The 26,327-nt window shown below is 38.3% G+C and overlaps 1 protein-coding gene across 2 annotated transcripts in view; it reads right to left on the bottom strand.

Annotated features, from left to right (window-relative positions):
• The window catches only part of PLS1 (plastin 1), a 110,671-nt gene that overhangs the window by 23,495 nt on the left and 60,849 nt on the right, over positions 1-26,327 (bottom strand). For both annotated transcript variants that reach the window (XM_012001257.1, XM_012001265.1), the window contains exons 2-10: positions 25,168-25,273; positions 18,909-19,072; positions 17,349-17,478; positions 12,145-12,277; positions 10,017-10,098; positions 5,824-5,989; positions 5,601-5,743; positions 3,669-3,761; positions 216-411 (exon numbers count right to left, since the gene is read on the bottom strand). In XM_012001257.1, the coding sequence (XP_011856647.1) occupies positions 216-411; positions 3,669-3,761; positions 5,601-5,743; positions 5,824-5,989; positions 10,017-10,098; positions 12,145-12,277; positions 17,349-17,478; positions 18,909-19,072; positions 25,168-25,237 (1,177 nt within the window). In that variant the 5' untranslated portion in view covers positions 25,238-25,273. The remainder of the gene's footprint in view (positions 1-215; positions 412-3,668; positions 3,762-5,600; positions 5,744-5,823; positions 5,990-10,016; positions 10,099-12,144; positions 12,278-17,348; positions 17,479-18,908; positions 19,073-25,167; positions 25,274-26,327) is intronic.

Genomic DNA, 26,327 nt, shown 5'->3' with positions numbered 1-26,327 from the left:
ATGGAGAAATGAAAGATAAGATTTACCCCAGCATTCTCTTTTAACCAAAACTAGCAACCACCTTCCATAATTTGAATTTTTCAATGGATACACACACCTACTACACACACTAAATTGCATTTCCCACCACAGCCCCTATCTCTGACAGTGAAGTAAGACAACAGCATAGAAGATAAATACAGTAAGTCAATTAAAGAAAGGCAGAAAGAACACACCTTCCAGTAAATTCATATCGATGTCATTATTATTCGGCTTGTGCAGGCATGGGTATGTGTTAAACAAATTAGCTACAAAAGCTAAATTAAGTTTAGGATTGCCTGAAACCACATCTGCAGGAGTAACAAACTGCTTGCAGCCCAGTTTATCTGCTTCTTGAAGCATGAGTCCAGCACGCTTCAGGTCATTTGTCTCCTAAACAATAAAACAAAAATGGTTACAATTGAAGTTTTAACTGGCATAATTTTTATTGGTATACGTACTTATAAGCAATTACTTTTCCACAAATATATCAAATAATAACTCAAAATAAGATCAAAATGTGTAGTAATTCCAAGTCAACTTACCCATTCCTTTATTTATTTTATTTATTTATTTATTTATTTATTTATTTAGAGACAGAGTCTTGCTCTGTTCCCCAGGCTGGAGTGCAGTGGCGTGATCTTGGCTCACTGCAACCTCTGCCTCTTGGGTTCAAGCGATTCTCCTCCCTCAGCCCCTGAGTAGCTGGGATTACAGACATATGCCACTATGCACAGCTAATTTTTGTATTTTTAGTAGAGACAGGGTTTTGCCATGTTGGCCAGGCTGGTTTCGAACTCCTGATCCAACCACCTCGGCCTCCCAAAGTGCTGGGATTATAGCCATGAGCCACTACACCTGGCCTCCATGCCTTTTAAGTTAAAGGGAAAAAAGTCTCTGAGTTTCCTTGCTGGGATAACTGAGTTATATTTTACCCTTTTTGCTAAAATACTCAGCAAAATCCTCAAATATTGTTATCAGTAAGCTCACAGTGGTCGCACTATACGTAACTTATTCAAGGCCAGCTAGTAGAGTGCCCTCTGGATAACAGGCATAGTTATCATACCCACTGTACACTGAGTGAAATTTCCAGAAGGCTCTTCTTGATGAAAAACAAGTTGAAATACATATTTTAAAAATTAAAATTATAGCGAAAAGCACCTTTCACAATTGCAAAACCCTGAAAACAAATGAAACAACCCAAATACCTATGAACAGGAGAGTAGATGAATGAATTTGTATATTCACACAATGACATCCAATATGGGTAACTCTTAGAGACACAAATTCAAAAAGAAGTACTAGAAATTTAAGTATAACATGATACACTTTAAAGGAAGTTAAAAGTAAAATGAAGAATTTAATTTTTTAAGGGATACATTTGGATGAAGGGAAACTACATAAAAAGAAAAGCAAAACAACAGTGAACACAAGATTCAAGACTGTGGTTACCACACTGGGCTGAAACAGAGATGGAATAGGGAAGAACTGGACAGAAAATGTAATGTCAAGGTCTTAGTTTTCCTGTTAGATTGAGAGTTCATGAGGCTTGTTACAATTTCAAAACCACCACACACAAAAATAAATTTAAAAATGGGTATGCACAGACCCATATGAGTATATCATGACCAAAGATAACCTACCTAATTCTGTGCACCACAGTTGCAAAATAATTAATCATGTAAATGAAATTGGAGAAGGCAACAGATTATTAAATTAAACAACGATGAAAAGTTACCAATGTAGACATCAAAAAATGACAATATGTGGCCGGACGTGGTGGCTCATGCCTGTAATTCCAGCACTTTGGGAGGCCGAGGTGGGCGGATCACTTGAGGTCAGGAGTTTGAGACCAGCCTAGCCAACATGGTGAAACTCCATCTCTACTAAAAATAAAAAAATTAACCAGACGTGGTGGTGTGCATCTGTAATCCCAGCTACTCAGGGAGCAGAGGTAGGAGAATCACTTGAGCCCAGGAGGCGGAAGTTGCAGTGAGCCAAGATTGTGTCACTGCACTCCAGCCCGGGTGACAGAGCAAGACTCCATCTAAAAAAAAAAATCCAACCAAACAAATAAAGACAGTATGTGGACCTTATTTTAGGTCTTAATTCAAATAAACTATGAAAAAAATGGCATTTATGAGGCAAGTAGAAATGTCAACATTGACTAGATATTTTGATGATGTTACAGATTGTTGTAATTTTTTAAGGTATGATAAGGTATTGTGGTTTTACTTTAAAAGTGTCTTTATCTTTTAGAAATACATATTGAAATATCCATGAAGTAATGTCTAAGATTTGCTTCAAAATAATACAGAAGAGGAGGGAAATAGGGAATAAATGAGATAAGATTGACCATGAATTGGCAGATGTTGAAACTGAGGGATGAGTACCTGACAGTTTAGTATACTAAGTCTGTTCTCTTTTGAATATAGTCAAAATCTTCCATAAGTTTAAGTTCCTAATTTTTTTAATTAAAATGCTTTGCAAATTTTACAGAGCGTTGCAGTACTGTTTCTGAAATATGTCATTATAATAATGTGAGATATAATTAATTAGTAATGACTCAAGTTGCCTTTAAAACCAAATGTTACGGATACTGCACTTTAAGTACATGACATATTTTCATACAATCTATTATCTGACCAAATTTTAATGTTTAGAATTCAAGCTTGTCCAACCCACGGCCGGTGGGTCACATGCAACCCAGGACAGCTTTGAATGTGGCCCAACACAAATTTGTAAACTTTCTTAAAACATTATTAGATTTTGTTGCAACTTTTTTTTTTTAAGCTCATCAACTATTATTAGTGTTAGTGTATTTTATGTGTGACCCAAGACAATTCTTCTTCGAATGTGGCCCAGGGAAGCCAAAAGACTGGACATCCGGATTTAGATAGAACCATCCCTGGTATTTATAACTTACGCTAAAAGAATGAGATTCCTAGGAAGTGTGTTTGGTAGGTCAGAATCTGTTACCAGTCCTTCCTAGGAACACCATAAATACTAGGAATATCTATTTTTATTTTGTATATTTCTAAATATAAGGTGCTAAAACTGATAATTGATTGCTTAAAAATCTAACAACAGGTTGTTGCTTCCTTTCCTGGCATATGTTGACAGTCACAAGAGCACCCTGGTGAGTTCCAATTGCCTTGCACCAGGGAAACATGAACGTAGGATTGATTCCACAAATATTCAAGGTCACAATTATGCAGTTCCCTTTCTTCTGTCATGACAGCCAGTTGGCTTGACATGGAGGTTTGGAGTCTGGGGCATGGAAAAATCTTCCATAGAGCAAAGCACCAAACTTTATGGAGAGCTGAGGGCTCTACCGGGGAATGCTGCCTGTAGAGAACTATACTCTAAATTTGACTGTACCGCCTACTCAAATTCAAATTCATAGTCAGAAAGTAGAACAGTGGTTACCAGGGCCTGGGGGAAGGAGAAAATGAGGAGTTTTTGTTTAATGAGTACAGAATTTCCCTACAGGATGATGAAAAGTTTGCAGAGATGAATAATGGTGATAGCTGCACAACGATGCAAATGTACTGCATGCCACTGAACTGAACACTGAAAATGATAAAAATGGTAAATTTTCTATGTCTCTTTTACCAAAATATATTTTTAAAGTTAAAAATTGCACTCACATTAATTCCTGAAAGGTCAATGGCAATGGCAGGTCCATCTTCCCCACCTTTAGGGGCAATCTGATTAAGCAGATGAAAATAGGCTCTCGAGTCCTTCAAGGAAAGACACGAAATAGCATTTTTAAAATGAATAAAATCATCATTGAATTTAGGGAAAACAAGTGCTCAAACTGAAGAAACTGCCTCTATCTCAAAGAATGGAATAACTTTAATAACACAGAATTACTTGTAGGTTCCTGAATGTACCATGCTGTTTCACACTTCAGAGCTTCAAAGCAATCCTGTTTCACACCTCAGAGTTTATAGCAATGCTGTTTCCTGCACCTGGATACCCTCCCTTACTTTTCCATCTGTTTACACACCCAAGCATCAACATCAGTTAAGATTCAGGTCAAGTATTATCTCCTGGAAGCCTTCCCTGGATTCTCTAGGATGAACTAAGAACACTCCTCTGTAGTGCACAGCACCCCTTGCCTACCTCAATAAGTAAACAGTGATCACACCATTAAATCATCCAATGTCATTGTCTCCAAAGATGGATATCATGGTTCTTCCCCATATATACATTAACTCTTCCCATCAAAAGGCAGAAGCTATGTTCTGTCCTCTTTAATTTGGACGGGCCTTATGATTCACTTTGACTAGGAGAATGCTGTGAAAGTGATGTTCTGGGGCTTCCAAGCCCAAATCTTAAGAGCTTCTGCTTCCTCTGTCTTAAAGTTAACCTCTACATAAGAAGTCCAACTATCTGAGACTATCATGCTGTAAGGAAGCCTGAGCTCACCATGTAGAGAGGCCTTGTGGAGGAGCACTGAGGCACCAGACATGTGATTGAGGCCTTTGCGTACTTTCCAGATGAGCCCAACTGACAGCTGAACGTAACTAAGTTAGTAATCCCAGCCAAAACCGTGCGAAGCAGAAGAACCACCCAGCCAAGATGCATCAACCCACAAAATGATGAGAAATACTCATTATAAGCAAATTTTGCATAGTTTGCTATATAGCAGTAGATAACTGAAATATCCTTCTGGTACATGCTTGTCTATGAGTAGAATTGGCAAGCTTCTCAAGAGCTGAGTCTTTGCATCCCCTGGGCATAATGCCCTTTAGGAAGAGCTGAATAAATGTTTGCTTAGCTGAATTTTAAGAGATTTCAGAATGAAAGCAGAGAAATAAAATGTCACTTCAAATTGAGAGACTGTCCTCTAGGCCATTATGGAAAAAGATAACCTGACTGAAGGTTATCTAGCTAAAGAGGGAACATGAATTAGAGCCAGCACTGATTACTCTGGGGGCAGGGGACAGGGCAGGGGAGGACATAAAAAAACAGAGAGAAGAAAGTCACAGCGCCCTGGCTTGGCAGTGCCCATCCAGGCAGTAAGCAAGGGAAAGTTGTCGTTAGACAGAAATGCCAGTTACAGTCTCCTTGACAAGATTCTCCCAGTAGAGAGGGAAGTGTTTTAAGCTACGCTGGTTAAGGCACAAACCTTAAGATCCCTTTGTTTACTGATTCACTGTGCCCTCAGATAATCTGATTTCCTGTTAGCTGGTTATTGACAAAGTGGGAGTAAGAGTGTTAAACCAGTAAACAGATAGAATTATTAGTCCAAATGAACAGACTGACATCCTCATTATAATCTAGCAGATCTGTGGCCTATAAAATGAGAAAGTGTGTTTTAATCTGTTGAGGTTAACATCTCTTTCCTCTCATAGCCAGTTGTAGTTCTTATTAAAAGCCAATGTATCTGGTTTTTAGAAAATATATATTTCGTGAATATAATTGGGGGATCTACTTCACACAGTAATGCAAATTTTCATTTTCTATCCCAAGTGTTCTTGTGAATTTAATTCAAATTTAAGTCTGAACCCCTTTTATTTTTACACTCCACATCCTTTATTTCATGTCACAAATTTGAACATTTAAGTATAAACCTTAATGTCTTGGCTGAAGTTGCTGATGGTATGCCATCCTGCATTGGTCAGATGGTAGTTCACCCATCGCAGCAGTAATTCCTCAGGAGAAAGCTTCATCAGCTCCTCTAGTTCCTCACCTTCATTTAACAATGCAATCAGAGCTGAGGGCAAAACAGCGAAATGTAAATTCTTCCCATAGCGAGTACATGCAATGAACAGCAAATATTTCTAATGATCTTACCTTCATTCCTGGAAATCTCAATATCAGCAAAAAGGCCAACTTTGATGATCTGCCAGAGAAGTCCCAAGACCAAGTGAGGTTTTCCTTCTTTGAGATCTGATGCACCGATGTTGACCACTGTACAACCAATGGCGGAGGCAGAATTCAGGGCTAGGTTTAAATTTTCCTGAATTGCCAAAAAAAAAAAAAAGTACACATGAGGAAGTACTTTCTTAGGTCTTATCTATAAAAATTATCTATAAGAAACAATGAACTGCCAAATTTCAGATTTATAAACATAATATATATACAATGAAAATACCATTACTCGAAAAAAATCACATGGTTTTAACTGTTACTTTATGTGCCAATGACTTTCAAATCCCTATTTCCACCCAGACCTCCTCTGAGTCCCCACTCTAAGCTCTGTATCTATATATGTACTTTGTTATGTCTACCTGGATGTTCTGCCAATACCTCAAACTCAACATGATATTTCTGTAAAGTGCTCATTTGGAAGTATTTCTTTAAAAAATTATGTACAATTAGGTTTTAAGAGAATTTTAAAGTAACTCTTAAGATGGATTTTACAAATGAGGAAACTGCAGCACTGACAGGTTCCACAGTGGAAAGGCTGGGGTCTGATCCCAGTGGTCTCCAGAGCCCATCCTCTTTTCTTTTTTTTTTTAGACAGAGTCTCGCTCTGTCACCCAGGCTGGAGCGCAGTGGCACGATCTCAGCTCACTGCAAGCTGCGCCTCCCGAGTTCACGCCATTCTCCTGCCTCAGCCTCCCGAGTAGCTGGGACTACAGGTGACCGCCACCACACCCGGCTAATTTTTTGTGTTTTTAGTAGAGATGGGGTTTCACCATGTTAGCCAGGATGATCTCCTGACCTTGTGATCTGCCTGCCTCGGCCTCCCAAAGTGTTGGGATTACAGGTGTGAGCCACTGCGCCCGGCCCAGAGCCCATCCTCTTAATCGCCATGCATTACTGCCATTCTCATATTGTAGCAGTAATAGCAACAATTTAATATGCTGGTCACAACAGCAGCAAAGCACAGAGGTTCTCAAAGCATAGCGAATATTTCAGTGGCTTCCTCCTATAGTGTGCTGAAGTGATTTATTGAGCTCCAAGTAAATAAATGGCTGTATCTTTGGGGGATCATCTGGGGTGATTAAAATAAGCATTTTGAATTATTTTTGTAGCAGTATTAAGCAATGTTCATTTAAATATAGTTCTCCCGAAAGAAGCAGAACCAGAGAAACCTTCAATATTTTTATAACCTCATAATTCACTACAAATAAACATAAACATGAAAACATTAACAGCAAATTGCAAATACTTTGTGGAAATCTAAGATTTTTAATAACTTCAGGTGTTTTTAATTAACATTCCTGCTTCAGATGTTTTTTAAGTTACCATAAATCAAATCTATGCAACTTTCAAGAGACAACTGCTGCTGATTTAGGCATGATCACTAATATTTTTCTCTTTGCTTCCAAGAGCATAAATGATGTTTGCTCTAGTTGTGATTCCCCAGAATGCATCAGCAGGGGAAAGAACTGGACTGAAAATGAAGCCAATAATAGTGTTAATCTCATAATAACCCATTTCATATGCAATTGACAGCATGTACTGTGGGCCAAAAGAAGTGTATAATTTCGCTAAATTGATTACAATACTAGTAAGAACCAAAACCTACCACTACTCTCAGCCTGGACAATAACAAACAAAACCATGTGTTACTGCCTACATTAATATGACCTTGTGTGCTATCCTCTTGTCTTCACTGGCATGACTTTATTCTGTCTTCATTAGCATGATCTTATTCTTCCAGGAGTCTTGAGCCTAGGCAAAAATTTTTCACTGCAGGCACTACCTAAAAGACCCATTAACTCTTCAATGAAAACATCAATGACAGTTTATACTCTAAGAATCTTTGACCTCTTCACCTTAAAATCCTCCCCTTGCTATTTCCACCAGTCTTGGGCCGGTGCATTGAGAACCTTGCCCAATCTGGATCAGAGCCCTCTTGCCCTCTCTCATATTGAAAGACCTGCCCTAAACCACAATTCCAATTCTCAGATGCTGCCCTCACTTTCCCAGCACCAAGACACTAACAAAGCTTTGCACGTATTTTCTCTTACTGCAATAAACAGTTAACTCAGCTTTGTCTTATCAACGGGTCGTGTTGGTCATATAGGAGAAAAACTGCTTTTGATGTTAATTTTATTCAAAGATGTTTGCTTTGCAAGCATATCAAATGTCTGACAAGTATTTGGCTTTAAAAAAATGGGTAGAAAATAAGGAGTTGCAACATGTTTCTTTCAAGTAAATGGTAGTTTCTACTTGATAAATACAACATTATTGCCCTATCAGTTAGTAGGGAATGGAGTGGTCACACTAAGCTACTTCTAAACATCTTAAGAACAAGAAGTAACAGGAGAACCCCATGGAGAAGTTGCTATACAATTCTTACCATGGACAACTGCTCTGAATGCCCAGCCTTTCTGAAGACTTGTGTTGATGCGGAAAGATAGGGACAGTAGGGAACCACAAACAATTGGGACACAAGAGAGGTGGCCCCGCCTTCTATAGGGCAGTGGTACATAGTTCGGCTTGGACTGTCTAACAGGTTCCCTCATTTTCTGTTATCTTTGAGAAGTACAGAATTGGATGTTGACTACATGGCTTTCTTGTTCCCTGCTTGCTAATAGGTCAATAATGTTGCATATCACTAATAGAAATTACCATTCTTGAAGAAGCCTATTTCCAGTTGCAATTGCCAGATTATTTTTCACATGTTGTACTGGAATCTTCATGTAATATCCACGATTATTGAAAATATTCACATCTATCTTATTTATAGGATACATACATGACCATTTTTTTGCCACTGAATCTGAAATATGGCATTTCTTACTATTGTATACATTTATTGCTTGGTTTTACTTTTAATATTTATATTTAGTGCATTAAAGAAAATAAAAAATATTCTGTAAGTATTTTGTGGTAGCCACAGAGTGGATCTGAGGGGCTATCATGCAGTTTTATTTTTAGAGATAGCATACTTCCAACATATGCAGGGGGTAATAGTCTATAGAAGACTAGCTTTCTATAGAAGACTCAAATTTTAGCAAAATCAAGGATTGCACTTGCCAAATGAAGGACACAGGTTAGCAGTAGCTTAATTTTAATAGCTACTATTGTGACCACACCTTAAATAGTTGCTATTACTAGCACCACATGAGAGTGGCAGTATAACACAGTGATTAAGAAATGAGCTCTGACACTAGACCACTGGGATCATATCCTGGCTCTGCCTCTGTATAACCTGTCAGTGCCTCAGTTTCCTCATCTACAAAATAATAGTATATACCTTATTATAAAGTTGCTGGGAGGATAATTTACATAGTGTGTTTAGATCAGTGACTGATACCCAGTAAATACTCAGTAAATATTACTATCCACTCATTGTTCTAGAGATTTTGAGGGGGAAAGTGTGGTATGTATAAATACCCGGACTTTTACAAGATCTGTATGGAGAAGCCAACTACAGAACAATTTAGTACAAAAAGAATAATTTAAAATTTTGTGAAATGATAAACCTGCAGTGTTATTTTTCAACCACCCAATAAGGGCACTGGCATCAAGCAAGTGCTCATTAATAAATAACTCAATAATTACAATAATATAAACTGAATACTACAGCTTAAGTGCATCCAAAGTACCCTGAATCTTCATTTCATTCATTACAAAATCCAACTGAATTTTTATTTAATAAAAGTCCAGTTTTGGCCAGGCATGGTGGCTCATGCCTATAATTCCAGCACTTTGGGAGGCTGAAGTGGGAGGATCACTTGAGGCCACGAGTTCAACACCAGACTGAGCAACATAGCAAGATCCCATCTCCACAAAAACTTTAAAAAATTAGCATGGCATAGTGGTACATGGTTATAGCCCTAACAACTCAAGAAGCTGAGGTTGGAGGATCACTTGCTCCCAGGAGTTTGAGGTTACAGTGAGCTATATTGGGGGGTATAGGAAGACCCTCGTCTCTTAAAAACAAAACAAAAAAAAACCAAACAGTTTTTATAGGAGAACAACATTACATTAAATCAAAGGTTTTATCTGGGTCCAAGCATTCATTAATAAAGGTCTTACATTTCTCAGCAGAGTAACATGATTATAAGCAAAGGGCAAATACTTACAGAAACAGTGAATGGCGTGAGCTTTTTCTTATTGATGGCTCTTTCATCAATTGTATCTGGTTCAGATAAGTTGATCATTTTGCTAAAGAGAAAATGAGAATAGTTTAATACTCAAAGAAATTTTTTTTAGATTATTGCAAACAGCCAAAATAGATAAATTTTGAAAATAACAATTCATTACCTTAAAATATTAAACAGTAAGCCAGGCATGGTGGCACATGCATATAATCTTAGCTACTTGGGAGGCTGAGCCCAAGAGTTTGAGGCCAGCCTGTGCAAAACAGAGAGACCTCATCTCAAAAAAAATAATAATAATAATTAAACTGTAATTCATGCCAGGAACTTTTTTTTTTTTTTGAGACGGAGTCTCACTCTGTCGCCCAGGCTGGAGTGCAGTGGTGCGATCTCGGCTCACTGCAAGCTCCGCCTCCCGGGTTTACGCCATTCTCCTGCCTCAGCCTCCCGAGTAGCTGGGACTACAGGCGCCTGCCACCTCGCCCGGCTAGTTTTTTTGTATTTTTTTTACTAGAGACGGGGTTTCACCGTGTTAGCCAGGATGGTCTCGATCTCCTGACCTCATGATCTGCCTGTCTCGGCCTCCCAAAGTGCTGGGATTACAGGCTTGAGCCACCACACCCGGCCCAGGAACTTAATTCTTAAAATCCAAGAAATATTCCCATTCCTAAAACAAATCCATCACTCACTACAAGAGTAATCTTAGCATTTCTCCTAATTTTTTTAACCATCCTGAATTTTTTTTCTTTTTCTTTTTCTTTTGACATGTAGTCTACCTCTGTCACCCAGGCTGGAGTGCAGTGGTGCGATCTCAGCTCACTGCAACCTCCACCTCCTGGGTTCAAGTGATACTCCTGCCTCAGCCTCCCGAGCAGCTGGGATTACAGGTGTGTGCCACCTCTCAGAGCTAATTTTTGTATTTTTAGTAGAGATAGGGTTTCACCATGTTAGCCAGGCTGGTCTCAAATTCCTGACCTCAAATGATCTTCCTGCCTCAGCCTCCCAAAGTGCTGAGATTACAGGCGTGAGCCACCATGCCCAGCCATCACCCTGAATTTTCTTAATGTTCGTTTTGTCTTTATTTCACTTACTGGTCATCAGCATTCAACAGCCTAAAACAAAAAGAAATTCTCCAAGAAGCCTCATAAAGTAGTATCAACACTGTTAAAATTACTGATGTTGCAGAAAGATACGAAGCCAGAGATTTCATCTAAGACCAATAATTTAGACATTTTCAGAGAAATTAATATAAATTTTGTCTCTATATTTTAGAATTTTACCTTTTAAAACAAGATTAGGAAAATACCCATTGAGTTCATAATAGGAATTTCTCTGAGCGTCAAAGAAACATAAGAATTGCAGGTGGAGGTCAAGGTATATTTTACATTTAATGTCCTAAAATCTAATATCCTGTACTTACGGGTAAGGTTTTGTTTTCCTTTTTAAGTAAAAACAAAAAAAAAAAAAGACTGAAGGAAATGTGTTAGAATGTTAGTAAGTCATTTATGGATGGTAAGGATATTTGTGATGGTTATTTTCTACTTTGTAAATCTTCTGTACTTTTTATAAACTAAAGAAAAGATCTCTGCTTTGTCCAAAGGAGTATGCTGGGACTGTGGTACACACGACGACGACAAAGACATTCCCTCAGAGAGTTTACAGTATAGGGAGAAAAAACAGAATGCAAAGAGCCAAGAATAACACAAGGCTGAATCAAAACATAATTTTCATTTAGGTACAAATAAGGAATATCTTCCCTTTGCATCTCCTCATGTTCCTGTTCCAGTCAATAATCAGTACTCTCTTACTGGAAAAAGAAAAGAGAAACCCTGTGAATATTTAAAACTGCACCAGACAAATAAAAGATTCCTGTCAATTATTATAGTAATACATGTAAAAGACAACATAAAAACAAGGGATTGTATTTGAAAGAAAATTTTGGAAATTTTCCAATAGATACACAGTAGTTCATTTTCTATGCAATATACATTCTCCAGGACCTAAGTAGCTACTGATTCCAAAAGACAATGGACGGCTGAATTGTAGTTTTCATGGAATGCGCATCAATGTAATCAGGAAGGACACAGCTTCCTTAAACAGAAGATGAACTCACCAAAGAAGGATGCCATCTGCAAGTGACTTGAAAAGACTATCATCATTGGGATTCATGGGTATGAGATGCTTACAGTCAGGGTCATTCTCCAGGGCTTTGTTTATCCAGTTAACAAAAGCCACTTTTTCTTCCTCTGAAAGGAGAAAATCTTTGTAGGCAAATCTCATTTCACAAACTTTATTGGACTACAAAAACATACTTGTTGATTTCTGCTCAAAGATAATAATTGACCATTATTAAAAACCTACTAAAAGACAAAAGGGTTTAAGAAAAGACGAAAGGGGGCTGGATGTGGTGGCTCAGGCCTGTAATCCCAGCACTTCCCAAAGCAATTCCGAGGCAGGCGGATCGCTTGAGGTCAGGAACTCGAGACCAGCCTGAGCAACATGGAGAAATCCCGTCTCTATTGAAAATACAAAAATTAGCCAGGCATAATGGCACATGCCCGTAGTCCCACCTACTCGAGAGGCTGAGGCTTCAGAATATCTTGAACCAGGAGGTGGAGGTTGCAGTGAGCGGAGATCATGCCACTACACTCCAGCCTAAGCCACAAAGAGAGACTCTTTCAAAAAAAAAAAAAAACAGGTGGGCGGGAGGGGCGCGGTGGCTCACGCCTGTAATCACAGCACTTTGGGAGGCCAAGACGGGCAGATCACGAGGTGAAGAGATCAAGACCATCCTGGCCAACATGGTGAAACCCCTTCTCCACTAAATACACAAAAATGAATTAGCTGGGCTTGGTGGTGTGCGCCTGTAATCCCAGCTACTTGGGAGGCTGAGGCAGCAGAATGACGTGAACCCGAGAGGCGGAGCTTGCAGTGAGCCAAGATCGCGCCACTGCACTCCAACCTGGCCACAGACCGAGGCTCTGTCTAAAAAAAAAAAAAAAAAAAAAGAGAGAAATGACAGGACAGGGGAGGGGAATTCATTCCACATTTCCACCTGATATATTAGGAGAAATGAAGGTATATATCTTAAATGAGCACAATATATATTTGGTTTGATTCAAAAATATTTCCAAATATGTATTGCTTCTGAAAGCTAATGAATCAGAAGCAGACCATCAGAGGTCAAATATGTATATGTAATTAAATAAGGAAAAAAATACAAGAAACAAAGACCATGGCAATAAAACCTATCCTCCCCAAAAAGATTTAGAGAGCTGTGATTTTTAGCTTACAACAGAAATACTGAATTCAGTCAAGAGTTATTCAAATGAATAAAACAGCTCAATTTCCATGGAACTTTTACTATTAAAAAATTGACACAAATTGGTTGGGTGCGGTGGCTCATGCCTGTAATCCCCACACTTTGGGAGGCTGAGGCGGGTGGATCACCTGAGGTCAGGAGTTTGAGACCAGCCTGGCCAACATGGTAAAACCCCATCTCTACTAAAAAATACAAAAATTAGCCAGGTGTGGTGGCAGGCACCTGCAATCCCAGCTACTCCGGAGGCTGAGGCAGGGAGAATTGCTTGAACCTGGGAGATGAACGTTGTAGTGAGCCGAAATCACACCACTGCACACCAGCTTAGGCGACAGAGTGAGACTGTCTCAAAAACAAACAAACAAACAAAAAATTGACACAAATCTAGACACCAGCACTATCCTTGGCCATCTTCATCCACCAACTTCTCAACACATGGCTTGTAGTATGGGTACATTGATCTTAAGTAGAAAATATTTTCCCTACTGCATGAATTCTGCAGTTTCCCTACTGCATGAGTTATGCAGTAGGGAAAATAGGAAGGAACTTAAAGTAAAAACATTGTACAGCTTTATTATTATTCTGTAGATATAAAAATCATTTAAGATTATAAATCCTTAAAGTAAATAATCCCCATTTCCATCAGAGGGTAGCACATAATGAGTTGGCCTTCTCCATTGTTGCCACAGTTCCTAGAATTAGGTAATTTTCCCAAGGGAATATTTTGCAGGTACCCCCAAAATTTAATCCATACATACACACACAAGCCAACAAAAACACAAATATGTACTAATATTTCCTCTTTGTACATATCATAATCTGCCTTATCTTCTCGCCTCTTCATACATACCTCCTTAAAAGGATTTGGAGTCTAGGTATTCAGAGATCACTAGAATACTGTACCTGCCATTGAGGAATTTTTTAGTGTAATTATAAAACAAATATACAAAGAAATGTGATATAAGGGAAATACACACACCACCAGAAATATATATGCAATGTTTTCAGAATTTAAAAAAAGAAGCAATCACTTTTAGTTAGGGTGATCAAGAAAAGGCTTTATGGAGAAGGTACTATTTGAAATACCGGTTTTCAATAGGTGAATATAGGCAAGGAAAGAAAGGATGTTTCAGGTATAGGAACCAGGAATGAGATACCACATCACAACCACTAGGATGGCTGTAATTTTTTAAATGGGCAAAAACAAGTGTTGGTGAGAAAGTGAAGAAACTGGAGCCCTCATACATTGCTGGTGGGAATGTAAGATGGTGCAGCCACTTTGGACCTTGAGAGCTTGTTTGGAGGTTCTAGCAGGGGAGTGCAGCTACTCGTATACCCTTGACCAAAGACCAGTCAACCTCTATTGGGGATGGTTGTCCTCTTCAGCTGAGCACACAGCTTCGGGAGGGACTCACATGGAGCAGTGAGGGAGGAAGGGGACCCTGCCTAGCCAGCCAGATCAGCCAAATCAACCCTGGCAATCAATGGGGTGACAGATGTCACAGCCAGATCGCCCTCACGAGTGTAGCCACTTTGGAAAACAATTTGACAGTTCTTTAAAAATGTTAAACATAGAATTAACAAAAATTCGAGCAATTCTACTCCTAAGTATATGCCTACGAGAATTCAAAGTATATGTCCACACAGAAATGCATTCATGATGTTCATACAGCATTATTTATAATAGCCAAAAACTGGAAACAACCCAAATGTCCATCACCTGACGAAAGGATAAACAAAATGTGGTATTGGCCATAGAATGGAATATTCAGCAATAAAAAGAAATGAAGGGGCCAGGTACCATGGCTCACACCTGTAACCCCAGTACTTTGGGAGGCCAAGACAGGCATATCTCTCGAACCCAGGAGTTCAAGATCAACCTGGGTGACACAGCAAAACCGCATCTCTACAAAAGATAGAAAAATTAGCTGGGCATGGTTGTGCACTTGGGAGGCTGAGGTGGGAGGATCCCTTGAACTCTGGAGGTCGAGGCTGCAGTCAGAATAAAAGGAATGAAGTATGATATAAGTGACAACACGGATGAGCCTTGAAAATATTACGCCAGTGAAGAAGCCTATCAAATGAAAGGCTACTACAGTATGATTCCATTTCTATGAAATTTCCAGAATAGGCAAATTTATAGAAATAGAAAGTAGTTTAATGGTTGCAGAGCCTTCGGGAAGAAGGAAATGGGGAGTGACTGATAACAAGTATGGTGTTTTTCTTTGGTGTAATGAAAGTGTTCTGAAATTAAATAGTGATGACAATTGCACAACTATGAATATGCTAAAAACGACTGAACTGTATACTTTAAAAATGAATTTTGTGGTATGTCAATTATATCTCAATAAAGCTGCTTTTTTTTTATAAAAGCCATTAAATGTTCCATATCTTTTTCTAGAGAATAGTTATATAGGTGTACTCATAGGTTAAAGAAATCATCAAGCCATATACTTAAGAATAGCACACTTTGGCTGGGTGCAGTGGCTCACACCTGTAATCCCAGCACTTTGGGAGGCCAAGGTAGGCAGATCATGAGATCAGGAGATCAAGACCATCCTGGCTAACATGGTGAAACCCCAACTCTACAAAAAATAAAAATAAAAAAAAACAAAAACAAAAAAAACAGCTGGGCGTGGTGGCGGACGCCTGTAGTCCCAGCTACTCGGGAGGCTGAGACAGAAGAATGATGTGAACCTGGAAGGTGGAGCTTGCAGTGAGCCTAGATCGCACCACTGCACTCCACCCTGGGTGACAGAGCGAGACTTCGTCTCAAAAAAAATTTTTTTTTAATAAAGAAAAAGAATAGTACACGTCACACATTTTACTACATGTATCTTATACCTCAATAAACAAGTAAACAAAAATTTATGGTGACAAACATTAGAAAAGAGGTAACCTCTAGGGAAGAATCGTTATTACTATTGGGGGAGTCTTCAGGTGATGAAAAGATTCCATATCTTGTTCCGGTTGGCAGCTACATGAATATATACACATGGAAAAATTCATTGAGCCGTATACTTAAGATTACAGCACTTTGCTGAATGTGTATTATACCTCAATAATTTGTTATTTTGTCTTTAAAAAGAAGCCACTTCAGTAGAAATGACAGGCAGAAACTGGGTTAAGGGGTGAATACCTTTCAAAAAGTGAAGGTAACAGTTATGTACCTCTATGGTAAAAAGTTAGGAAAAACATACAATAGATGAGAGAAATTTGAGTGTATGACTAGAGGAAAATCCAATTAGCAAGGGACAGAATCAAGAAGATAATTAACAGATTCAGGTCTGAAATGAAGAAAGAGGGGAAAAGGTTACAGGTAATTTTGTCAAAAGGCCAAAAACCATAGTTCTAATTATGTTCGTATGAATAAAAAGAACTTGGCCAAAGGTTCTTAGACATCTTAGATAGCTTAACATGGGGAAGATACCTCATCTTAAAAGTTAATATGCCTCTGCATTTCCCACTGGGCAATGGTCCAGCAAATTAATGAGATCAAGCAAATCAGGTGCTATGCTCTCTAGTCACTTGGTTACTAGATAAAAGGTGAATCAGGTATCTCAGATCTCAGAAAATGGAAGAGAAAAATCCTTGCAATATAAGCCTCTCCACCATTCCTAGCTCAGGTGTAAAAGTAAAGCCATCTCATCAGTCAGGATGAAAAGCCATTCAAAAGCCACTTTTAAATACATCTAATGCTGGAGTACAAACAACTTCCACTTTGTTGTTTATAATCTTTTTTCTGTAGACTGAGCCTGATCCATAGTAGGAACTCATTGATTTCAATGATTCTAGGATTTTTCATTTTGACATCTCTGAAACTGACATGTATTTCAAATTCAGTGGCATGTTATACTGTGCTCTGCACTATTTTTTCTCCTCAATGGCACATAAAATAATGGTATGAATCACAATGAGTGGCATCTTAGAACTGATTAAATACGTCACTTAATGAATGAATCAGTGACTAAAAGATCAGATTTGGAGGAGTCAGTTACCTGAATAAGAATGCTGTGTGCCCTCACTGGAAATAGATGAAGTTCCTCCAATAGCAGTAATCCCTTCCCTCTTGTTAATTATTTTTCGGAATGTTTTGCTGATATCTTTGCTTTTTAATTCTTGCATTAGCTGGAATGGAACATAAGTAAAATTGAGAATCAGATAACAAAAACCTGACAAGATGAAGGATATTTATTTATACTTCTTTATTTAATAAGAAATAACATCAAATTAAATACTAGTCAGTTGTACTTATTGCTTGTATTCACAGATAACTTTCATCATTTTACCAATAACACAAAATAGACAAATACTTGAACCCCAAACAGTGAAATAAATTTTTTATACCTAAGCTTAAATTGAACACACTGAAATTATTCTTCTTGGGTTGCCATAATCTTCTTTACTGAAAACCTAAGATATAACTAACTACATGCTAAAAATAAAAGAATGCCTTAATGAAGATATTTTCCTGGCTGAACATCTCAAATGTATTCATGTTAAAATAAGTCAGCTCTTAAAGGAAATAATATAGGCTTACAGAAACTCCCTTTCCCAATCTCTCTCTCACTGGACTCACCAGAGACTGGCAAGACTGAATTCAATCAGTTCTGCATGCAGCAAAGTGATTGGGTTTTTTAAAAATGTGAATCTGATCTTGTCACTTCACATTCTATTCTTCTCACTTCATTGGCTTCCTATTGCTTTTAGGATAAAAACAAAAATTCGACATGGCCCTGTGTGACCTGATTCTGACTGACTTCCCCAGCTACATTCCTTACCCTTACCATCTCAGCTCCAGCCACACAAACATTCTTTCAGTTGCTTGAGAATACTCACCATCTCTAAAGCCACAGGGCCTCTACACATGCTGTCATGTCTACCTGTCTCCCACATTATTCATTTTCCTGCAACCCACTTTTAAAATCTTTCTTCAGAACACATCACAGACTTCACGCTGTAGGGATACCTTCCCTGAGTCCCTGCATTATCCAGCCTCACCTCCAAATTCAATTCCTTCTACCACAAACTCTCACAGGACCTGTACCACTCTGTCATAGCAATTCTCAGTTATCTTCTATCAATTTGTGCATTGCAGTCTCCCCAACACATATAAACTCCATGAAGGCAGGAATCACGTTTCTTTTTACTCATCAAATTATTCACAGTGCCTAGCAAAGTTTCTAGGAAGAGAAGAGCTACAATATCTGCTTAATCAATAAAGAATGCAAAGTCAGACAATTTATATTTCATAAATATTTATTCAATTATATTAATGGACAATAAGCATTGAACTCACCTAGTTATTCTAGGGAATGAATTACTGTTATCTAAACCTGATTTCGATTCCAACAATTTGAGAATAATTTTTTCCTTTGTTTTATGAGTTAGTTGTGGAAATTATTTCAATAATAATAGTTATTGTCATTATCATTATCATTCTAAAGCAGTCCTTTTTCTGGCCTCTGAAGCTGGATTGAACCAAAGCTAGTGATGACATTATTACAATTCTGCTTTAAGCAAGATTATCAGTAGCCCAAAAGGATGAGATTACTTACTGACACAAACTCTTCAAAACTGATTTTGCCATCTTTGTTGCTGTCAGCAACTGATATAATTTTCTCCACAATCTCTCGCACCTTGTAGCCAGGCAGAGGAAGGCTTGCTTCCTTAAACAGGTCTTGAAGTTCATAGTCACTGACATACCCACTATTGTCAATATCTGTAAAGATATATCATCAAATATATTTTGTAATCTTTGTTGAAGATGTACACTAAGAAGGCTTTTTGGGAGGACTCACAGACATGCAGACAGAGCCTTCCACATTTGTTTCACAGGTGGCAGTAACCTTTTTTCCTGTATCTAAACTGTACAGAATATGCTATATGCTTTATTTTAAAAACTCATATTTAAATCAGGCTTGGTAGTTCCAGCTATTTGGGAGGCTAAGGTGAGGGGATCACCTGAGCCCAGGAGTTCAAGGCTGTAGTGAGCTATGATCATACCACTGCCCTTCAACTTAGGCAACAGAGTGGGACCCCATCTCTTAAACAAAAACAAAAACAAAACAAAACCCTTGTATATATTTAAATGGAGTTTATCTCTGTTGCGGGAAGTCAGGGACCCCGAACAGAGGGACTGGCTGAAGCCATGGCAGAAGAACATAAATTGTGAAGGTTTCATAGGCATTTATTAGTTCCCCAAATTAATACTTTTATAATTTCTTATGCCTGTCTTTACTGCAGTCTCTGAACATAAATTGTGAAGATTTCATGCACACTTACCACTTCCCCAGTCAACACTATTGTGATTTCCTATGCCTGTCTTTACTTTAATCTCTTAATCCCATCATCCTCATAAGCTGAGGATGTATGTCTCCTCAGGACCCTGTGATGATTGCATTAACTGCACAAAAATTGTTTGTAGAGCACATGTGTTTGAACAATATGAAATCTGGGCACCTTAAGAACAGGATAACAGCGATTTTCAGGGAACAAGGGACATAACCTTAAAGTCTTGGCTGCCTGAGAGCCAGGCAGAACAGAGCCATATTTCTCTTCTTTCAAAAGCAAATAGGAGAAATATCTTGGAATTCTTTTTCTCAGCAAGGAACATCCCTAAGAAAGAGAATGCGGTCCTAGGGGGAAGTCTCTAAAATGGCCACTCTAGGGACGTCTGTCTTCTACAGTTGCAGATAGAGATGAAATAAGCCCCAGTCTCCCATAGCACTCCCAGGCCGATTAGGACGAGGAAATTCCTACCTAATAAATTTTGGTCAGACTAGTTGTCTGCTCTCAAACCCTGTCTCCTGATAAGATGTTATCAATGACAACGCATGCCTGAAACTTCATTAGCAATTTTAATTGCGCCCCGGTCCTGTGATATCACCCTGCCTCAATTTGCTTCGTAATATTTTATTACCTTGTGAAGCATGTGATCTCTGTGACCCATACCCTATTCGTACACTCCCTCCCCTTTTGAAAATCACTAATAAAAACTTGCTGGTTTTGCGGCTTGTGGGGCATCACGGAACCTGCTGACATGTGATGTCTACCCCGGACATCCAGTTTTAAAATTTCTCTTTTGTACTCTTCCCTTTATTTCTCAGACTGGCCGACACTTAGGGAAGATAGAAAAGAACCCACAAAGAATTATCGGGGTGGGTTTCCCTGCTATATCCCCATAGATTTAGGGCCACCATATATATTTTAAGGGTACTGTTACTCTGATAGAAAACTCAGTTTTAGCACATGACTAAGCATCAAAGAAATAAGCATTGGGGGGAGAGGCCAGACACAGTGGCTCAAGCCAATAATCCCAGCACTTTGGGAGGCCGAGGTGGGCAGATCACCTGAGGTCAGGAGTTTGAGATCAGCCTGGCCAACATGGCAAAACCCTGTCTCTACTAAACATACAAAAATTAGCTGGGTATGCTGGCGGGCACCTGTAATCAAAGCTACTCAGGAGGCTGAGGTAGGAGAATCACTTGAACCTGGGAGGCAGAGGTTGCAGTGAGCCAAGATTGCACCACTGTACTCTACCCTGGGCAACACAGCAAGACTCCATCTCAAAAAAAAAAAAAAAAAAAGAGGAATAAGCATGAGGAAGTCACAGATAGCTAAAAAGGGAGCACCCACTCAGACTTTAACTTCTTGAGGGAATTTAGAAAATGAATCTGCTGACCCCACATTCCATATAAAATATGTGTGCTGTGTAAAATACACATAAGATATTTGTGTTCTACATTTCACTTGGTGGCAATTCTGTTTAATCTGTCAATAATTCATTGCTGCTTCATTATGTATTCATGATACCATTACATATGCTGAATCATTTGATGTCATTTGAGATTAGGTGTTCCAGAAATTCACAACTATATTTGGACTTTGGGAAACAGGTTTCCAGGTGTTTTCATGTCATCATTGAGAGATGCCCTTCCCTAGGTTTTCCCTAGAGACTGGGTATCACTTCTTGACTCAGAACAAAGGCGACACAAAACACTTCTGCCCAGAGTTGACAGCAGAGCTTTGCATTGTTTTGTTGCCTGGATCTGCCTTGGATAGGTTCTCTTTGCTCATCTGGTAATAGCTGCTTTGTTTCCTATATTTCTTGTTATTCTTAATAAAAGAGATGCCATACTCACTGAATTAATGGTTAGGAGAGAAATTTTTCTTTGGAACGCTCATATGAAAGTTTTAGAATTAATACTGTTCAGAATGATAGAATATTTCTAAACTAGAACCACTGATAACCAAAATATTGGTATAATTGCAAAAGTCAGCTAGGAAGCTAAGTTGCTTGATATTGCAATAATATTGCTTTCTTTGAATTTAGAGAAAAATCTCATTACATCACCAGTTCAGAACTGTTTCCCATAATTCTGAAATATACACATAGATTAGGCTGGCTTATTTCTAAACCAGCATAATAGTAGGAAATATTTTAAAATAAACAAGATTGAGGAAGCTATTGCCTAATAACTATCATGTTAAACTAACAAGATTAGTTAAGAGCTAGGATTCTGAAGACAGATATGGGGACTTAAGCTTCCAGCTCCATCCCTAGGCCCTCTGTGGTTTTGGTGTGACATGACAAGAACTAACAGAAACCACTTAATGAACATATATGCTTAGCCAAGTGACTTGTTAATAACTTGACTTATCTCATGAAATTCTTTTTTTCTTTTCTTTGAGACAGAGTCTCGCTCTGTTGCCAGGCTGGAGTGCAGTGGTGCAATTTCAGCTCACTGCAACCTCTGCCTCCGGGGTTCGAGTGATTCTCCTGCCTCAGCCTCCTGAGTAGCTGGGACTACAGGTGCAAGCCACTACACCCAGCTAACTTTTGTATTTTTAGTAGAGATGGGGTTTCACCATGTTGGCCAGGATGGTCTTAATCTCTTGACCTCGTGATCTGCCCGCCCCAGCCTCCAAAGTGCTGGGATTACAGGCGTGAGCCACTGCGCCTGGCCATCTCACGAAATTCTTACAATAACTTTGAGGTGGTTACTAATGTCATCCCCATTTTAAAAGTGAGGAAATAAAGGCTTAGATTAAATAACCATAAAGGTCATAGTTTGAAAAGAAAACAAGACTTTCTTACAACTCGGCAACAACAAAACAAAACAACTTGATTCAAAAATAGGCAGAGGGCTTGAAACGACATTTCTCCAGAGAAGATATACAATCGGCCAATAAGCACATACAGATGCTAAACATCACTAGTCATAAGGAAAATGCAAATAAAATGAGATACTACTTCACACCCAGGAGAATGCTTATTATCCAAAAAAAAAAAAAAAAAAAAGAAAACAAATGTTGGTGAGGATGTGAAAAAAATGGAATCCTGGTACACCACTGGTGGGAATGTAAAATGGTGCTTCCACTATGGAAAACAGTACGGTAGTTCCCCCCCAAAATTACATATGGAATTACCATATGATGTAGCAATTCCGCTATTATGTTTACACTCAAAATAATTGAAAGCAGGGACTTGAACAGGTATTTGTATACCCATGTTCATAGCATTATTCACAATAGCCAAAAGGTGGAAGCAACACACATGGCCATCACTGGATGAGTGGATAAGCAAAATGTGGCATATACATACAATAAAATATTATTCAACCTTAAAAAGAGAGGAAATTCTGACACACGCTACAACATGGGTGAACCTTGAGGACATTGTACTAAGTGAAATAAGTCGGTCATAAGAAGACAAATATGTGATTCCACTTATATGAGGTACCTAGAGTAGTCACATTCATACAGAAAGTAGGATGGTGGTTACCTGGGGCTGGGGGAGCAGGAAGTGGGAGTTATTGTTTAATGGATATGGAGTTTCAGTTTGGGAAAGGGATGGTGGTGATGAATGTAGAACAATGTGAATGTACTAAATGCTAATGAACTATACACTTAAAAATGGTTAAAATGGTAAATTCTGTTATGTATATTTAACCACAATTTCAAAAAGAAACAATACTGAGAAGTATTTTAAGTTTCCCCTTCTCTCCAGTGGCCCCAAAATACTCCATCTAATAACATTGGATGGCCATGTCCCTCTGTCCCTGAGAAAAGTGTGCCAGGAATTAGCAGAGGTTTCTGAGTTCACAGAGTAGCAGTTTGTCTTGTAAATAAAGTCAGCAAGTACATATTCTGCTAGTGTTACTGCTTTGCTCAAACAGAACAAATTATCTTGCTGTCAAAATTGTTCTATCAAGGACCTGCTCCTGGGTTGGGATTTTGTACATAGCAGAGCAGCTCCCTCACTACCATCTATTGAAAGGCAGTCCTCCATACAAGCTTTTGTTTAAAAAAAAACATTGTTCCATCAGTGAATTGTTTATTCAATATGTCATTAAATAAATATTGCAAGATTATATTAATATGTTCATGAGTCATAAAGATTACAGTTGGTGTGCTAAACAAAGCAAATATATTACTAATTCATTTATTTTACCAAGACCTAGGTAGAACTTTTATTCAAGCTACCAAACTGCATCTATAAAATAACAGAAATAACAAACTACGAGATACATTTTTATTACTTCCTCTGTTTCAACGCTCAAAATGAGCAGAACATTTCAACAATTGCCCAGTTTTTGTCTTGAAAAGATTCTGGACACTACATATAATTCTCTATAAAATGTATGACTGTTTTCTGAAAATCGTACCATATTCATACAATGCTCTAATGACAAATATGCCATTCCCAGGGAGAAATGGAATAGCCCAGAGATCTGTAGAATTTACTTTATTTCACAGTAATGATTTGTAAAACATGAGCTTCCTGAGTTTTACAGTTTTTTTTTTTTTTTTTGGAGCGCTTTATTTTTTTAAACATATCTTTTTTTCTTTGTATTGGTCAATAAAACTCATGCTGCATGATATTTTACTCACATTAACTTTAGTCATTATTAGGTTTGTGAGAAATCTAAGCACAAGACCAGCGGTGATCATTTTCTCCTCCCTGATCTACCACATGACTGTTTCTCATGGAGGGCTCTATTACACTAGAGAAGGAGCTTGATGAGTAAGGGGCAAACGTGGTGGTGTCACTGTCCCAATGTCTATTCACTGCGCTCACCTTTCACTGGGTTCACCTTTCACTTGCATGCATTTGCAAACTAAAGCAAAAAAAAAAAAAAAAAAAGGTATTTGTATTCTCCTTGTTTACCATGGGTTTCCTAAGAGCAAACTGCAGAAGAACTGAGATCCAACAGAGTATGAGGAACATTTTTTGGAAGAAAAATACAAAACTGTCAAAATGATAATGTCATAAAGACAAAACACTAAATGGCTATAAAAAGTGAAAGAAGAAAAATAAGGCATATGGCCTTTAAAAACAATACTAAGACTTTCTAAATTATGCATGTGGGAGAAGGAAAATAAGATACATGGCATTTAAAAACAATACTGAGATTTTAAAAATATTCTGCATGAAGTCAGAAAGTGTTATAGTTAGTGACAAAGATGTGAAGGCCAGAGTTCAGTTTATACACAAGGAAGTATTTTTATATTTTTTTCTCTCTGTAATAAGGATACCGTGTTAAGTGTATTCAATTACACTGTCATTCATTAACCTGGATTATCCTCTGTAAAGAAATGATCAAAGAATTCAAAGTCCAATTCACCTAGAAATTCAAGCCAGTCTTAGCTTATCTTTCAGAAAGAAAGAATCCAGTGAAACCTAGATAGAAAAAAAGGAATAAATCTGGAGGTAATTGGGTGGTGGTAGATGAAATAAAAGGTATTGTTCCATTCCTGGAGTCTGACATCAAGCAGACCAGTAATATCGTATTTACTTTTTCTCAAGCATACCTATTTTATTAAACGCTTCTTGTAGTTCTTCAAGCTCCTCCCGAGAAATGGTAGTAGTACTGTTTTCCATCTTTGGACAGAAAAGACTATCTTCAGGTCTTTATATCTAGAAAAAGCAATATAAAAAGAGCATGAAATCTTTGGAAACATTTATCTAAGCAATATAAGGTACAGAGGAAGTACATTCTCTAGGAGAAATTATCTATGAGATATGGCTGACAAAGAACAAATAGGAGTAGGTCCCCTAGTAACAATCTCTCAGCATAGGCCAGCCAAACTATAACTGAGACTCAGTAAGGGGAAGAAGAAACACCTGTTTTTCTCACCTCGTGCTTTTACACAGATATTTCTCAACAGCCTAATGAATTAATATTAATTTCTATTTGCATTTTGCCCCACAATTTCAAGAAAACAAGCAATGCATTTCAAGTTTGAGAAAAGTAGAGCATTTATAAATGTACAGCATAAGGTCAGAAAGTAAAACTTTTTAAGACACGAATAATGTCCACAAAAAAGGTAAATTCAGAATCTGCTTATCTTATAATGGGATGTGTGGTTTTAACATTCAACTTTACAATATTCAGCCACTGCCACATTCTTTCTCCTCCCCCGTGTGAAGTCTCTGAGGGTCTGTGGGGCTCTTCTTTTTTTTGGCATGATCGTGGCTCACTGCAGTCCCAAACTCCTAGGCTTAAGTGAGCCTCCCACCTCAGCCTCCTGACACTGCACCCAGCTAAAAGTTTTTTGTAGAGACAGGATCTCACTATGTTGTCCAGGCTGGTCTTGAACTCCTAGCCTCAAGCAGTCCTCCTGTCTCAGCCTTTGAAAGTTGAGCGGTGAGGGGGTGGGGGGCTTCGTATTCTGAGCAGGTAAGACAAACTAAAAAGGAAAAAATTATGTAAAACTGGGCTATAGGAAAAGTCACAAGGTGGTATGTGTTCATTACAGAAAATAATTGATAACGAATGTCCTAAACAGAAAATTAACATTACTCATAATCCTACTATACAGAAATATCGACAAATATCATTTCGTTGTCTTTATCCTTCTGACCTACTTTCTTTTTTTATTTTTGAGACAGTCTCGCTTCTTCACCCAGGCTGGAGTGCAATGGTGCGATCTCAGCTCACTGCAACCTCCGCCTCCCGAGTTCAAGTGAT

This window comes from Mandrillus leucophaeus, unplaced genomic scaffold (genome assembly GCF_000951045.1).
Source record: "Mandrillus leucophaeus isolate KB7577 unplaced genomic scaffold, Mleu.le_1.0 Scaffold1176, whole genome shotgun sequence".
In the NCBI taxonomy this organism is placed as follows: Eukaryota; Metazoa; Chordata; class Mammalia; order Primates; family Cercopithecidae; genus Mandrillus; species Mandrillus leucophaeus.
This window is presented reverse-complemented; position numbering and strand designations above follow the sequence as displayed.